Below are 16,133 nucleotides of genomic sequence, written 5' to 3' on the forward strand. Positions count from 1 at the left end.
GTCAAATATTTCTGTTTTTTGCCAAGGTTCTCTGTAAGAATAATCAGTAGATGCTTAAAAAAATCTTCAAAACAATATATCTAATATTCTAACAATACCACCTAATATAACTGTTAGGTATCATTTCTCACTCAACAACATAACTGTAATATAATTGAAGAAAATTTTGTACATTTGAAGAGGGCCTAATACAAAGGCCGAAATATATAATGTAATGTAATGTCTTAATATTGATTTATTCTACATCAGAAAATATTACTATATAAGTTATAAAGTTTATTAATAATTTTATATATTTAATTTTTACGTTATAAAGATTTTAAATCTAACTCTTATATGCTCTTTCATAATAATCATTATCGTGTATTATTAACAAGAGTTCTTTATATTGATTGTTTTTGATATAATACAAATTGTACGTATTCAACAGTTATATTGTTGCGTGGGAAATTATAATTAACAATGTATGCTACTGTTAGTCGATATTTAATGAGATATTTAATTCGTATATAAGTATATAATATTAAAAAATAATTTAATACACATATATAACCAAAATACATTCGTTCTTCGCACCTCGGGAGGATTTTGTCATTATGCTCTGTAAAATCGATGCACGCATTCTCCGGCTCTTTACGATTCAATTCGAGCATCACATCGCCTCTTGGATATACATCGTGGAAACTCGGTTCGTTATTAGTTTTATCGAGCCTACCCAAGGCCCAGACCACGTATGCCGGTTTATCCGTGGGAAAATCTTTGTCTCCGACATCGGCTGTGCGAAAGTAAAATTTTTATTACTCCATACGTCACGCACAATGAGTGTTTATAAACACAAAAACGCATGTGCCTATGCAACTCACACGAGATAAGTGTACGTCGGTACGTAATGATATTGATGCCGTCCTCTCTCACTGCGGTGTAAAGCTGATTGCTGTCTAAACCACCGAGAAGCTCGTCTTTGCAAACTCCTTTGTACTGACCCAGAACTTTCCCACACTATCGTCGCACACATTAATCTGTTATCTTTCACTTTCCTACTTTCTTTTATTTATGGACTTAATAAATTTATAACTTTACTCACTGGCGCATTTGCCGTAATATTGTAATCCGTAGCGTATCCTCGTGTTTCGTCCATATATGCGATAGCCACATCTGCACCTTCCATTCGGCTGGAAGTCTCGGAACCGGATAAACCAAACGCCATGTATTCATCGTTGGCTGGAAAAATCGAAATGTGCAAAAATGAGTAATCTCTTTCAAGCCTCAATTTTTAAGAGATAATTGTGAATCTTTGTTAATACACAATCTATTTGTGTACATACCGACTTGACCTAATAATTGAATAGTGATCTGCGGACCGAAGATTTCCCAGGCCATCTGATATCGCTTGTGCAACTGGACGCAATTCGGAAGAGACTGTGTTTGCTTGCGAACTTTTATCAATGACGGCGGTACATTGAGTCCGTTGGGTATAATAACAGAACCGTAATTAGACTTAGTTTTCACGTCATAAACACTCAGCCAGTCTACGTTAAAAACGGTTTTATCGCCTGGCAGTTCCAATATGATATCTTCATTATTATATGACCTAAGAGAATTCATGCTAAAAAGAGAAACTTCTTTTACATACACTTCTAGATAACTTTAATTACATCATGAGATTTTTAATAATAATTTACAAATAAATAAATTTATTAGCGCTAATAGCATTTTGTAATTTCATTTTATTCCTCTTACTATCCATATTCATCGGGTACTTTCTGGCCTTTGCTGGATGGTTGCGGGCCAAGTCCGACCCAAAAATACGTGTCCACGCCTTGTCCGTCATAGGTGAATTGTGGAATGCTGATAGTTTTCGAGTCCAGGATTACAATGGGTTCTGACGAGACATTGTGAGATCTTTTTGACAGTTGTGATATTTTTTGAGGCGTGGGTGGATCAAACTCCTCCGGAACATAGACATCTCCGAAAGTGTTCTATGATTATTAAAAAGTATTTCAAGTCATCAGATTCCATCTATCCTTAATAGGATCCCTAATCCTTATATAGCTTTTATCTTATATCAAATACTAAATATGAAATAATACTGTATACAAAATTAATACATCGCTTATAAAATTTATATTACCTGAGTCACTAAATCGTACACTGCGAACCATTTAATGTCTGTTATCTTTTTATTATCCGGCAAGGTCAGTGTAAAATCTTTGTTAAAATAGCGGTCCAAAATATTTGTTCTGAAAGAACAGGCATATACTCAAGATCTAATTATACACTTTATCTTAAAATCTTCTTAGTCTTTCTTTTTAAATAAACGGAAAGAAATATAGCTTACTTGCCCCACTCATCAGGAACGATAAATCCTTGCGGGCCTGGTCTATTTGATGCGCCTGCCCAAAAAAATGTATCGGCCCCATTACCATCGTAATTGAAAGACGTCAGCAGCAAAGTGTATTGATTCACAGCCCAGACATCGCCGGAAACTTGATGATGATACGGATTTAATTTTCCCAAATATTTTCCCTTGTATTTTTCCTCATTATCTTCTTGTGCATAAGCTGCCAACATTATTTGAAATATTGACTGACTTAATAAAGGAATTTTTTTTAATAATAACATAAAATATAATTGTTTAACATTACAATATTTTACTCTTCGTTTGTCTTTTCACACTTTAAATATTTATAAAAATTCTAAATATATTTATTCTTAAATATTTATAAAAATTCATAAAAATATATGAAATAATTCTAATAAAGATTTTGAAATAATTGTTCCAAATAATTTAGAGCTCTAGATTTTGCCGCGCGCACTCGTATTCGTCGGAGACATCGATGCCGAGTAAAACGATGTCTTCGATTGATTTCGGCTCTTTCTCGAGACTTCGTCGATCTCCTTTCTCACAAATGCATATTTTTTTGGCAATATGGATCATAATTATACGGCCGATAATTACCGTAAGAAAAAAACAAGCATCCTAGAAGCGTCACAAGGGCACTCGATCCCTTCTTTCTCACGACACCTGCCATCGCTTCATCTTCCTTTCAAGTACTCCAAAACGTATCGTTGACTTTTTATCGGGAGACCCACGAGACTGCCAATAACGAGAAACCGATGAAATCAACAGATGATCGGGAAACTACGTGTGATCGGGGTGATTCATTACTCATAATCAGATGAGTCGGACTAAATCCTTGGATGAGCGATCCAACGTAGTCGTCGCACTCGCGGTAACGGATAACGGAGGATGAACCGCGTATCACGGTGAATTCACGCCAAGGCGTTCCCCGTTGTCTCTCACGGCGGAAACGAGCGGAAACGCGGCTAGAAAGCCAAATCGGCCTTCGTGGGACGCGGTTTCACGCACAACCGCTACGGCTGCACATTCCCCGAGAGAAAGTACACGCTGCGCAGGGAACCAATCGACGATGGAAAAACGAATTCGTTCCGTGCTCGCGGTCATTATCGCGTTATTCGCCAGAATCCAGTTCGCGAGGACCGAACGAGGACGATAGACCGAACGAGTTGGAACGAGTTCGTCGCTAAAACTTTTTTTTCGACAAACGATTTTTCTTTGACAAAAATAATAAAATTATTGCAATTGCATATCTTCCTAAAATTTCACAATGTTCAAAGTATGCGCGAATCTTTTCCCCGATTTTCTCCAAAATATTCGTAAAATATTCGTAATAATAATCGAGAAAGCGAAAAGTTTCTTTTAACTGCGTTGCGTTGCGCTTTTTGCACTTCTTATTGGAAAGAAATGAGCGTTTATTTAGAACTTTTGAGCAAAAGAGAGTGGAACGTGAAAAGTTGCAAGAAAATATAGAAAATGCGATAAAAAAATTGAATCTAAAAGATACAAAATTACAACTGGAGTGAAAAGAAATATTAAAAATTATAAAGAATAATTATAGTAAATAACAACAGCTTAAAAAGAATTCCAAAATAGAAATATCTCTCGGGCATGAAGATTTAATTCGCCAGCTTCTCCTTTATATAAATACGTTATTTTAATATAATATTAAAGAACAATTGAGGGGATGGGCAGAATAAAGGCACAATTCTACTTAGGCCCTTTTTCCGACAATTAGCTTTTTCATGTATTGATTGTAATAGAAAAATATTGTAACATGTAACTCCTTAAAGGCATTACATAAATTCATTTGATTTTGTATCCATTTGTGTACAATAAAAAAGTAGCAAGTTATTTTGATTTTTATTAATATTAAGATTTTGTAATTAGGCCTTTATTCCGCCCATCCTCTCAATTACAAATGTATCGATTAAATATCTGGCTTAAAGGATTCGCACGCATGCACGCACGCACGCATGTATATATACAGGTTCCGTCAGTTTTGGCTTCTTCACAATCGCTTTTGAGTAGATAGAGCGGACTAAACTGAGAAGAAAAGTCCTGTACCATTTCGAAATTTTCGCATTAGTTAACAAGATATTAATTGCTAAAAAATTGCCGAATATTAGTTTTCAATAATTTTTTATTCGAACACTATTAACTTTATAGAAAAATTGCGAGACACAAAAATTATTTATTTTCTGCTCATAAAGGTTTAAGAATTTTTTAAAAAATTTTTTCAGAATTATTTAGTATCGTATTTTCTTAAGTTGTTAAAAATGAGAAAATGCTGTACTAAAAAGTCGATAAAAAATTCTTTAAAAAATTCGTACAGTTCTATGAGAAGAAAATAAACCATTTTTGTCTCTTGCAATGTTTCTGTAAAGTTGATAGTATTTGTGTAAAAAATTATTGAAGACTAATTTTCGGCAATGTTTAACAATTAATATTTTGTTAACTATTGTGAAAATTGCAAAATGGTAAAGGATTTTTCTTCTCAATTTAGTCCATTCTACCTCTATGCGAAAGATTTATTTTCTATTATTTTCCAAACACTCTGTATATATATACATATACATAAAGGCAGACGTTAAATCGCGTTAAGCGTAATATATCTTATCGTGGTTGTTCAATAAAGTTTTATATATTGTATGTATCTATATAATTATGTTATAACATTTAAAAGGTTGAATAAAGTGACATTCCTCTTTCTCTTGAAAATATACATATATTTTAAGAATTTCTTAGCATGTCTAATTCATATGCAATAAAAAAATGCTATACTACAAGATTCAGGTACTACGTATATGTTTAATTATGTTTCTTATTTTAAAGCATTTTTTATGATCAATGGTATGTTTCATTGATATGTTGTTTTACTACATGAAAATAATTTTATACTATATGTGTATCAAATATATACTATATATTGCTATATATGTATATTGGATAAACATGAATTATTATCATTACGTTTCTATCAGTATGATTTCACTAAATTCAATTTCTGATGCTCAGTATCATGATGTAAAGAACTTTAACATAATTTAATTATTGTTGAACATAGATAAGAATTGTGTCTATATATATTTCTATTTAAATACGAAGTCAGAAAAATTATATCAATATTTTAATTTGATTTTCATATTTATAAGAAACGGAAATTGAAACATACAGCTCATTGTTCTAAAGAATTTGTTTTTGTATCTATGATGTGTATAAAGTATATAAAACACGTATAAAGAGATTCAATATCTGTTTGTACTATTTAATCATGTCATCACTAAGCCTAAGGTAGACTTAACAATATACGCAAGTAACTTTTACGCGTTACTGTAAAACAGATCAGATCCTTCATTATTTGTAGTATACATATTCAATATAATCATAAATAAATCATAAATCCGAGTCCTATTATACAATTTTACTAAAAAAACACACACTACCATACAAATTTTAACGCAACTACCTAAGATAATACAATTAAAGTGTGTGTGAAACGAATTTTTTTTTTTTCAAAAAATAAAATATTCTAAAATTGTCTCACTTAAAGATAGGCGTTTTTTAGAAATTAAAGTAAGTGTGATATTAAGAACTATCTCTTAGATTTTGTTAAAATTTATTTATTTTGGATTCATTTCAATTGCTTGAAACCTAAGTTTGTAGTTATCTTATAAATCATTATTATATATAACAGTTTTGTGATAAAACTGTTTAGATCTAAAATGCAACTGAAAAAGCATCTAATAATAAAAAAATAAAAAATAGTTTATATTTTTAAAATAATAAGTTCGATATATATTATAAAAATTACATTATTTAAAATTATACTACTTATTTGCAATTTTACAGATATCTAATTTATTTGTAAGTGCAAAATGCAATATGTATATTTTATTTATTCTTCTAAAAACTTCTAAAATAAAAATAAACAATAACAAACAATAATATAATTTTTTTATCAGTTATGTTTCTCTCGAAATAAATTTTTATAAAACTCGTCAAATTTTTACATTTGACAAGTTTTATTTATTTTTATGCATTATGAGTATATTTTGTTAACTGTAAATTGTTAAATGTAAATTCTAATCTTGCTGCAGGAATTATAGTAACAAAACTTTGATAAAATCTGTGAGATAGCTCTTGTCATATATATCGCTCATTTGCGAAAATAGAATAGCATTCTATAAAAAAGATGCCAATAATACTATAAATTAGATATAACGCTAACGCTTTGAGATAAATCTACTTGGCCCCTCAATACTTTTTGCTGCAATCTCTTGCAAAAGATTTTTGCCATAAGTTTATTTCGACGTGCTTCCTCTTGCCGTTCTTGTTGCCGCCGTTTAAATCGCACTTCATTCAGTCGGAGATATCGTTTACGTGATCTCTCCTTCATCTCTTCATCGGTAATTTTTCGCTGCATGTAAACTGCAATAAAATATTTAAGAAAAATTATGATACAAAGTTATAATTTGCAAATTTTTGTCAAAGTATAACAAAACGTAAATTATTAATTTGACATATTTACGAATAATCTTACCTGTTGGCTTTCGTATTGGTGCGGATTTAATAACATTGGACATACTAGCTATCGCCAATAACTGTATTCGCTTTTCTTTCCTCAATTCGCGCAATTGGCATATTTCCGACAAATACTGTCGGCGTGTTTCCGCATTGCCCACAAATTCAGGATTATTCCTAGATAAATAATCCTAAAATCGGTTTAATGTCATTAATAAAAACTGTTATGCTAGTATTATCTATCCTCTTTGAATTAAACAATTTTAATTTGGAATATTGCCATTGCAAATAAAAATTATTTCAAGTAATAAATTTTAATATCCGAATATCTCATTTATTAAAATAAATCCAATGTTTACCTGTAATGTACTCGTTTGATGAAGATTTTTGCTGGCGTTATTTCTTTTTATAATATCACAAGGACAGCTATCAGATTTTCCTGCATTTAATGGTTGTTTGAGGACTTTTGGTATATCTGAAATTTCATTTTTCGAGGCATTTGCTTTTGTAAACGATAATTCATACGCGACAGCTTTGGGATACGTCTGACGACAGCCACATTTTCTAGTATTTTGATACATGGCACCACACACGCGGCAATGTTTGTAATTTTTCTCAGTCTCGTTAATATTGGTATCATCTGCATAATTTGGTTTAGATGTATAACTCTTGCACGCTTTCCCTTTGACAATGTCTTTCGCTTGACTATTACTACAGGAGCAAGCCTCATTGCAATTGCATTTTAAGCTACTTTGTACTTTACATTGTTGATTCACGTCGCTATCCTGTGAACTATCAGAGTAAATTTGTGTCTGCGGTTGACGCTCGTCTATCTTTAGATGATAATCAAAACGGCACAAGCCATTATTGTCGATTTTACTGCCTGTATAACATTCGCACAGTGTTTCTGCGGTTCCCGAATTATGGCACGCAGCACAATCGTTCGTGCAATTACAGATCTTGCCCGTGTCGCTCTGTTCGCTGTAATCTAGTGCACGCATTCTGTTCTGGCTTTCCGCGTTGTAATTTTGTCGGGATTTTCCAATGACAATCCTCCTATTCGCGTCGTTAGCAGAGACATTATCACACTCGCAAGCATTTCCACAGGTTTGTTCTAAAATGTTACCGTGGGTACAAGAAGAGTTTTTTTGACATACACTACAGACGGTATTATTAATATCTATAACAGGCTTCTGTTTAAAACACAATGGACATATCGTAAATGGTCGTTTGTAATATTCAGTCCGTTTGCCTTTAACAGTGCTCGAGCCGCCCTTGTTATCAGCTATGGACGGATAAACACCATGTGCACAATTACATTTTGATTTTGACGCATTGATTTGATTCTTAGCCTCTTTCTGTTTCGGCTGGACACTATTACTTTGCGATATACAATGATGAACCGATTCCGTTGTGCTGTTGTCGCTCGCATAATTCGTTTGTGTCTGCTGCGAAACGGCCGGCATATCTTCTTGATGACCCTTTCGCGATCTGATCAAGGCCGTCTCGGACGAACTCTGTTTACATCGTGCACATGTCCGTTGTCGATCAATCGAGGTGGAGTGCGTTTGACACGACTGATCTCTGCACTTGGTGTCGTTTTGATAATGCGCACACGGCTTTTGAAGATTCGCATACTTCGTATCGCATACGTCGGACTCTGTCGTCACCGGTGTTGATGATGTTTCCCGAGGTAGCGTCTGCACGCCGACAGCGATATGTTTTGTCGTAGCTCTCCGCGTTCTGCCAGCAGACACGATCTCGCCGCCAGTCTTCGAATAAGCATTAGCCACGCCCATGGCCGTTTGCGTGCAACTGTTGCGTTTCATGATCCTCTGAATCATATTATCGCCAGGGGTTTCACATGCTGCCAAATTGCAGTGAGACGACCATGGCTCGTTAACGGAATCTTCTCGCAAGTCAGACATGTTCCTGAAAATATGAAATTAAATGATATTAGATCGTATGAATTACAGTCACTACATTATAGTCGGTATTCATAGTATTCGGTTCTTATATTTAATAAGTTTTAAATGCAGTCTTAAGATGTCATAAATAAATCAATCACAGAGTCGTATTAACACCTTAAGACGAGACTATAAATATCGGCTCAGATTATATATATATATACACAATCATTACAATATATTATAAATACAAGTTACCTATGCATAGCATCCGCGTGTTGTTCCCGCCTAAATATCGCTGTTTGCTTTGGCTTGAGATTTGCCGATTTAGATTTTCTTGGTGAGGATTTTGGTCTTTCCAATCGCCTGGGTTGTTCCAGCAATCTAGCAAATAGAATGAAATCCAAATTAAAAGATATAATGTTAAAAAAAGGAGTTCGCTAAAACGGAAAAGTTAGAAAACAGAGCAATACATACTTTTTTAAATTACAGAGATGACTAATCTCGTTTGTAATCCAAATAAGTTGATTTCTCTTCTCCATCTCGGCATAATTAACGAGCTTGGAATCACCGGATTCGGACATGCTACACTTCTTCAAATCAAATTGTCTTTCAGACGACGTTGTCGGTAATCTCCAGTCGGTATTATTATCCGTGTTATTGTTGGACTCGACTGGCGTTCTTCTGTTATTTACAACGGCGTCCAGTAAGATCCTGTTGTGATCTGGTGCTATACTGTTTGTCGTGGTTGACTCTCTGTGTGGTAGTTTGCAGTTCTCCTTGAAACAAAATATGTCGTTTACCTTAGTGTTCTTATGATTGCGCTGAGGCACAAAGCATTCGGAGCTCTCGCTCTTATCAGGATCCGTTGGCGTATTACTAGTCTGCTGACAATCATCCGTCCTCAGTCCTAATCGCGCTTTCCTACCGTCCATTTCCGTTCTATCAGTATGTCGATCAAACTTGTCGCTATTACTACTCTCTAACGCAACTTCCTTTATGACATCACTGGTAGTCCCCATCGACTTCTGCATAGACACGTCCTTCTTCTGTAAGTTCCATTCATCCGAGGACTCGGTAGTGCTATGCTTGTTCGTCAGGGCCTGAAGCAGTTCAGCTCGATACATCTTATTCCTGGCATCGTCCGGATTCCAAGGAACGTTATCCTCCAAATTATGCTCTATTTTGTCGTCTGTATATTTCGCAGTTATGAGTCGCTTAATCACGTGGTGTATCAGTCTTTTCTTGATCTGCTTGTCGCATTTATTAGCGTCGACGAGACTCTTCAAGATGTTGACACTTTTCTCCAAATCTCGAACCAAGCTGTCCGAATCTCCCCAAAGCTTATCGTTGACACTGGAACTGCTGTTTGGCAATGTCGAGTTCGATCTACCGGTGTCCGAGGAAACGTGACTGTCCCTTTCGTTTGGGACGTTTGCGTAGGTGTGCCCCGGAAAATACTCGAAACTATTGGCTCTCCCGGATACGTTTTCCGTCTCGTCAGGCTGCGGTGTCGCTGAGGTGGATGCGTTCTGGGAGATGTCCGAGCTATTTCGATGTTGCTGGCTCTCCTTTGCGTCCGCGCTGACCTCGGCATTGCCTGCCGAACGCGAAACGTCGCATTTTCTCTGATTTTTAATTTTATATGTACCTTTAGACCTTTTCAAAATAGAATGTATCGCCGTTTGCAAATTAGGATCCTTCTCCACTGTCGGTGGTTTCGTTTCTTCAAAATCCGAAACCTGCACGCCAATGGATTCCTGAGTGCACACATCAGGACTCGTTTGTATCACCTTGTCGCAAGTGGCGGGTTTATTCACTACGGTAGAGATGGAGGACATGGAGTTAAAGGTTAGAGGAAATACAGTTTTCCTTTCTTTAGTGTGAAGATTTACTTCGCTCTGGCTCCTCTTCAACGAACATTTCGATGATAACGGAGGTATTACATTCATCGAGATGCTTTTTTTCAATGGCGAATTCAATGGACAAATGCACTCCTTGCGTTTATTTACAATCCTTTTCTCCACCGTCGAACATTTCGCTAATGGAACCTTAAACGCCGACGTGGGAGTGTCGTGTATCTCCAATCTGGTAGGCCTTACTATAGTTTTCAATTGCATGCAGTCACTTGGAATGCATCTCTCTTTCGAATTTATGTCATCTCCCATTATAATGCCTGGCAAATGATTCTTTACAATAGGTGTTATCTCTATCTCGCTCTCCGATCCCGAAACATTTCCGATTAACGGCGTGGAGTTTGCATTGGGAGCCGTGGATTTTGAACCACTCTGTGCCGTCGAGTTCTTCCCGGATTGCATCCCTGATTCAGTGGTACCCTCTGGGTCTAACCGTAAAGCGGCGGAGCATCCTCGTGCTAGAGCCATACGTTCTATGGTGCTCAACTTTTTATCGCCTTGTTTATTGTGAGCGTGTGAATTGAAGTAACCGACGTCTGCGCCGCTGTCCCACTCCAATGGTTTATAGGATGCCACGCTGGAGGTCGGAGAGGACAGTTTTCTCTCGTTCACCTCTGGAAACTTCTCCTGACTCTCGTTCCTCTCCTCGTGTATTGTCTCCGGTGTAATACGCTTGAGATCTGGCGATGGTGTTTCGATATTTGTCAACGGTTGAACGTACCTGGATGAAGGCTGATCCAGAGAATGATCCGTGTTTGAGGATTGCCCTATCAATGGGGGTCTTATCCACCTACGTCTTTCTTTCGGCACACAGGGTTTTAAATTGTACTCCTCTCCGACGCAGCCCTGTCTGCTGGATGTACCCACTTGGGCGTTTAATTCGTACAAGCTGTAATAATTCTTAATAGCCTCCTGTGGAGTATTCGACATAGGTAGCGAGAAATACTGATCCAAATTGGCATCTCGGGAATACTTGCGATAATATTCCATTACCTGGGCGGAGAGGCTCTTCTTGCCGGAGAGGTGCGACCTGAATTTGGACGGTTCGACCGACGGCGACGGCGAGTGGCACAAGGTGGGGACATCGTCGCATTTTTCGCGCGCCGGTTCGTCCGGATTCTCCAAGTCTTTCAGGCGACAGCCCTCGCAGCTGGATTCCGAGTCGTATTCCATACTAATACTAACTGTCTATGATACATTCTCTCGCACCCTCGACCTCTCATCCCCGAGTCCTTCTAGCGCGTTCAATCGTCCTGGAAATTCTCGTCGTTCGATATACGCGACGAGTAACAGTCGAACGAAAACATCTAACCCGCCTTAATACTCATAAATCGCTTTAGCGTCTATCGTCAACAAAAGCTTGTAGGTTATGATGCGGATATGTGCGTCACTTTGTGCCTCGAATATTCACGTCGAAATAACAATTCTCAGCGATTTCGTAAGTTTTCCCGCGATGCAATGTTCGCTTGGTATGTCCGCTTTGCTACGCACTGCGTAATCTAAGTGATGACAGTTACAATACAATTATTTACGTTATAACGACTGTTCAAATCAAATTCTTGTTTACATCCACTGCTCACCTAATACATTATAATTGGATGAGTTTTTGAACGCAACTCCGGATTTCTCGAGTTCCCGCTCGATTGGCGGATGGAAGCGGACAGTTTTGCGAACGCATTACTATCGCCGTCTATTTCCTATTTTCAGTAATTTCAGTAGAAAAACTAGTGCAATACTGGATGCAATTGAGAGCAAATCGGTTTATATCAGTTTACATATTTAATAATTTAATCCCTTTAATTTAATCCCTTTATTTAAACCCTTTTAAGGGTATCAATCATAAAACTTTATCCCTAGAATGAAAAGTGAAAAGTGAAAATTTTATCCAATGAAGTTAATGGAGAAATTTTTCACTTTTTACTTTTCATTTTAGAAAAAAAGTTTCATGATTGATACCAAGATTATGAGATTATATCATAGATCTGGGGGTCGATTCTGTATCTTCAAACAAGATGAAAATTACAAAAGTAAGCAAATTTACTAGGTGTTGACCAATGAAATTATCAGTATTCTAGTAAATTCGCTCACTTTTGTAATTTTTACCTCGTTTCAAGATACAGAATCGATTCCCTGATCTTTTTAATTGGGGGTTGATTCTGTATCTTCAAATAAAGTGGAAATTATGCAAGTGAGCGAATTTATTAGGTGTTGACCAATGAAATTATCAGTATTCTAGTAAATTCGCTCACTTTTGTAATTTTTATCTCGTTTCAAGATACAGGGAATCGATTCGATACAGAATCGATCCCCAGAATCGATCCTCTGGGGCTTGATTGTGAATTTTGAAATGAAGTGCAATGATTACTAGATACCGACCAATGAAATTATAAATATTCTAATGAATTTGTTCACTTTTGTAATTTTCACCTTATTTACAGGATACACAATCGAGCTCCTGAACTTTTTACACCGTTCATGTTTTCTCCTTTTCTCTCCAACATAAAAGAAAGATAAACGGTGCAAAAAGTTCAGTTAAAGATGGCTGAAAGAAACAGATTTCTTATAGAACCGGCAGAGTTATTTATTGCGATATTTCGAAGACACAAAATTTCTGGAGATTGAAGGGAATATGATGCAATGTTAGTCGTGGAATCAGTCATAAGCACAGTCGTTTCGAACAATTCGTTTACAGATTCTCGGTATTCCTTGGAAGATCTCAGGTGTAAACGTCATAAAATTGTCGACAATCCTGACAATCTGACGGACACGTGCAAAGCTTATTTTATTTTTACGTTACGAAAACCGCGTGACAGAACGCGGTGCGACGTCATCGGGTACGCAAGCTAGTGTTCCTAGAGGATTCCTATAACGTAAGCTCGAGATGTTGCCCATTCGACAGGTTCTACGTCTTGGTGCACGTGTAGTATGCACTCGGCATGCAGCATATTGTCACGTTCCAATTTTGCGCGAACCGAGCAGCATTGGAGCATTCCGTCAAATGCGATTTACTCACGAGGACAGTGGCACTCGCACAGAATTGGGCAAATTAAAGGGGAAGCTGAAGCTAATGTTTACATGTAAGAAATGCAAAACGAGAACAAGCAAAATGATATCGAAGCTAGCTTATAATAAAGGAGTAGTAATAGTGAGATGCGACGGTTGCAATAACAATCACCTTATTGCCGATAATTTAGGATGGTTCTCAGAAATTGGTAAAAGTACAAACATTGAAAGAATCATGGAAATGAAAGGGGAGACTGTACGAAAAATAATGAATGATGAGGATGGCTATTACGAGGCTGTTTTGAAAGAGGAGTTCAAGTCACAGAACAAGGATGCTGATGAAATAAAATCAGACGACGAATGCTCTGATAAAATTAAAATAATTGACAAATCGCAGGGAAGCTAAAATTCCTTTTGAATAGCATAGCCCTTATCCTACAAATAAAAGTAGAATGTAAGTGTAGGCAAGTACAAAATGTTCTGTTATAAATTTATTGAAGAATTGGTATGTTTATAATATGTAATGTTAATAAATATAGCCACAAAATATATGCAGTTGTTTTAAAAATGCAGAATATACTGAAAAATCATATTTAAGTTTAGGTGAATTATTGTTGCGCTGGTTGGAACATCATTTTAAAACAACAAAATTCATCTGTAGATTCAAATTTACTGATATTTACTGTTTTCTTTTTTTACATTATTGGTATCTGAAAAACAAAAGAAGTGGAAGATTACACATGTAAGAATCAACCTTACGCATGTATATAGTTTTTTAAATATACTTATATCTGCTAGAAATAGTCTAACAATACTTGTTCTAAAAAATAATTTTTTCTTACATGTCTGTTCAATATATTTTAGAATTTATCGATTGGCGCAATTCTTATGAATAATTAGTGTGTCCGGTGAATACTACCTAATATTCGAATAAATGAATAAAAAGTGAATGAAAATACTCATTCGAATACACTTCTTTTTTATTCGTCAAGAAACGAATAAATATTTTTCATTCCATTTGAATGAATATTTTTTTAATATGATTACGAATATTTTCGTTTTATATTCACTTTTACTCTGTATTATCTGTACATAGTTTGCAAGAGAAAACAATCTATAAAACCAATGGCTACGATTACCGTGCGCTTAGTCCGCAATCTATATGATGGGCGTCCTTGTTTAACCTATAGGTTAAACAAAGATATTTTTGTTGGAAATAAATAATATATTTTGGAATTTAATGTCCACAGACCATAATAAACGACGCGCCCGAGATATCTTATAAAATGTTTATAACATTACTGTGATGTAATCGGAATTATATCGGAATATGTATGGCGCTCTATCAAATAAATATTTATAAATAAAAAATGTATTACTTTCTAAAATATTTTTCAAAATTTTTAAGTTTTCTTCATAAAATTTGAATATTACAATGACAAAAATAAACAAAATTCTATTTTTATTACTTAAGTCATCAAAGTGCCGGTTATGAGGGATAACGATTGCTTATTGGAGCTTTCTTTTTCAGTTTATACTTTGTTTGAATGAATACGAATACTTGTCAAATATTTATAATTTTTTGTGAATAAATATTTTTTGAAAAAGCAAAATTTTGACTGAATATATAGTTACATCTTTTTACGAGAAAATTTTGAACAATTTGGAGCTCAATTACAAATTTTTGTATTCATCGGGCACACTATGAATAATTGTCTATTTATATATATTAATCGATATTTCAATCAATGGTACCAACAAGACCATTTGTTTGGCACAAAGGACATATTATTACAAATGGCTTTTCAACAAATTCTTAAAATCATTATGATACTTTATACAATTTTGTAAAAAGACTACAAATAGAAAAAAACATATAAAAGTAGATATTTATTCTTATTTATACCATTATTGCATATGATTTGTAGTCATTAATTTAAGCATAATGAATAATAATGGTTTCTTATGAATGAATAGCCCATGTGCCTCATAGATACATATTTGTAATGTACATAATAAAATTTTTTTGTACTTTTAATATTTTGGATCTTTCAAATCCAATATAATGATTTTCATAGGAATTAATATCTACATTAAGGCACATGATCGATTCGATCGCCGATGAAAGCACTAATATTCATAACGCATATATTATATTTTATATACAATATATGTGTATAAAATTGCGGCAGCATATAATATTAAATATCTATAAGTTTATCCAATTGTGATGATCTGTTAATTATCTCTTTATGAAAAACATTTATATCAAATTATGTACATATTTATATATCAATAGTTTTGCACTTTTTAAATGAATCATCAAATTTATAACATGCCTGTATAGAAAATAAACATATTTTTGAATTGTTTATAGAGATAAATAATAAACATGAATTATCTATATATATATATATAATATAT

General features: G+C 34.9%; 3 protein-coding genes across 3 annotated transcripts in view; 1 reads left to right on the forward strand and 2 right to left on the reverse strand.

The window, feature by feature from the left end:
• LOC108746354 (protein Skeletor, isoforms B/C) overlaps window positions 1-3,395 on the reverse strand; it is a 4,595-nt gene extending 1,200 nt beyond the window's left edge. Inside the window, exons 1-8 of the mRNA XM_018483067.1 lie at window positions 2,960-3,395; window positions 2,339-2,561; window positions 2,132-2,240; window positions 1,741-1,979; window positions 1,326-1,606; window positions 1,085-1,221; window positions 864-999; window positions 577-775 (exon numbers count right to left, since the gene is read on the reverse strand). Coding sequence (XP_018338569.1) covers window positions 577-775; window positions 864-999; window positions 1,085-1,221; window positions 1,326-1,606; window positions 1,741-1,979; window positions 2,132-2,240; window positions 2,339-2,561; window positions 2,960-3,032 — 1,397 coding nt within the window. The 5' untranslated portion in view covers window positions 3,033-3,395. The remainder of the gene's footprint in view (window positions 1-576; window positions 776-863; window positions 1,000-1,084; window positions 1,222-1,325; window positions 1,607-1,740; window positions 1,980-2,131; window positions 2,241-2,338; window positions 2,562-2,959) is intronic.
• Window positions 3,396-6,457: 3,062 nt separating this feature from the next.
• Window positions 6,458-12,273, reverse strand: LOC108746349. Its single transcript, XM_018483059.1, has 5 exons — window positions 9,268-12,273; window positions 9,049-9,174; window positions 7,243-8,815; window positions 6,903-7,074; window positions 6,458-6,790 (listed from the first exon to the last, which is right to left on the reverse strand). The coding sequence occupies exons 1-5, from the start codon at window positions 11,877-11,879 to the stop codon at window positions 6,567-6,569; spliced, it is 4,707 nt and encodes a 1,568-aa protein (XP_018338561.1). The 5' UTR covers window positions 11,880-12,273; the 3' UTR covers window positions 6,458-6,566.
• A 1,006-nt stretch (window positions 12,274-13,279) lies between these two features.
• On the forward strand, window positions 13,280-14,239 carry LOC108746356 (DNL-type zinc finger protein-like). The gene has a single exon (XM_018483069.1). It carries the CDS (start codon window positions 13,588-13,590, stop codon window positions 14,113-14,115), a length of 528 nt encoding a protein of 175 aa, XP_018338571.1. The 5' UTR covers window positions 13,280-13,587; the 3' UTR covers window positions 14,116-14,239.
• The last annotated feature ends 1,894 nt before the right edge of the window (window positions 14,240-16,133 follow it).

Source organism: Trachymyrmex septentrionalis, unplaced genomic scaffold (assembly GCF_001594115.1).
Source record: "Trachymyrmex septentrionalis isolate Tsep2-gDNA-1 unplaced genomic scaffold, Tsep1.0 scaffold168, whole genome shotgun sequence".
Classification (NCBI taxonomy): Eukaryota; Metazoa; Arthropoda; class Insecta; order Hymenoptera; family Formicidae; genus Trachymyrmex; species Trachymyrmex septentrionalis.

Coding starts and splice junctions, on each gene's coding strand:
- LOC108746349 (XM_018483059.1), bottom strand. CDS start 11,879: ATGGAATACGACTCGGAATCCAGCTGCGAGGGCTGTCGCCTGAAAGAC. Junction 9,175..9,267: donor CATCTCTGTAATTTAAAAAA/GTATGTATTGCT, acceptor TCTATTTGCTAG/ATTGCTGGAACAACCCAGGC. Junction 8,816..9,048: donor CACGCGGATGCTATGCATAG/GTAACTTGTATT, acceptor TCATATTTTCAG/GAACATGTCTGACTTGCGAG.
- LOC108746356 (XM_018483069.1), top strand. CDS start 13,588: ATGTTGCCCATTCGACAGGTTCTACGTCTTGGTGCACGTGTAGTATGC.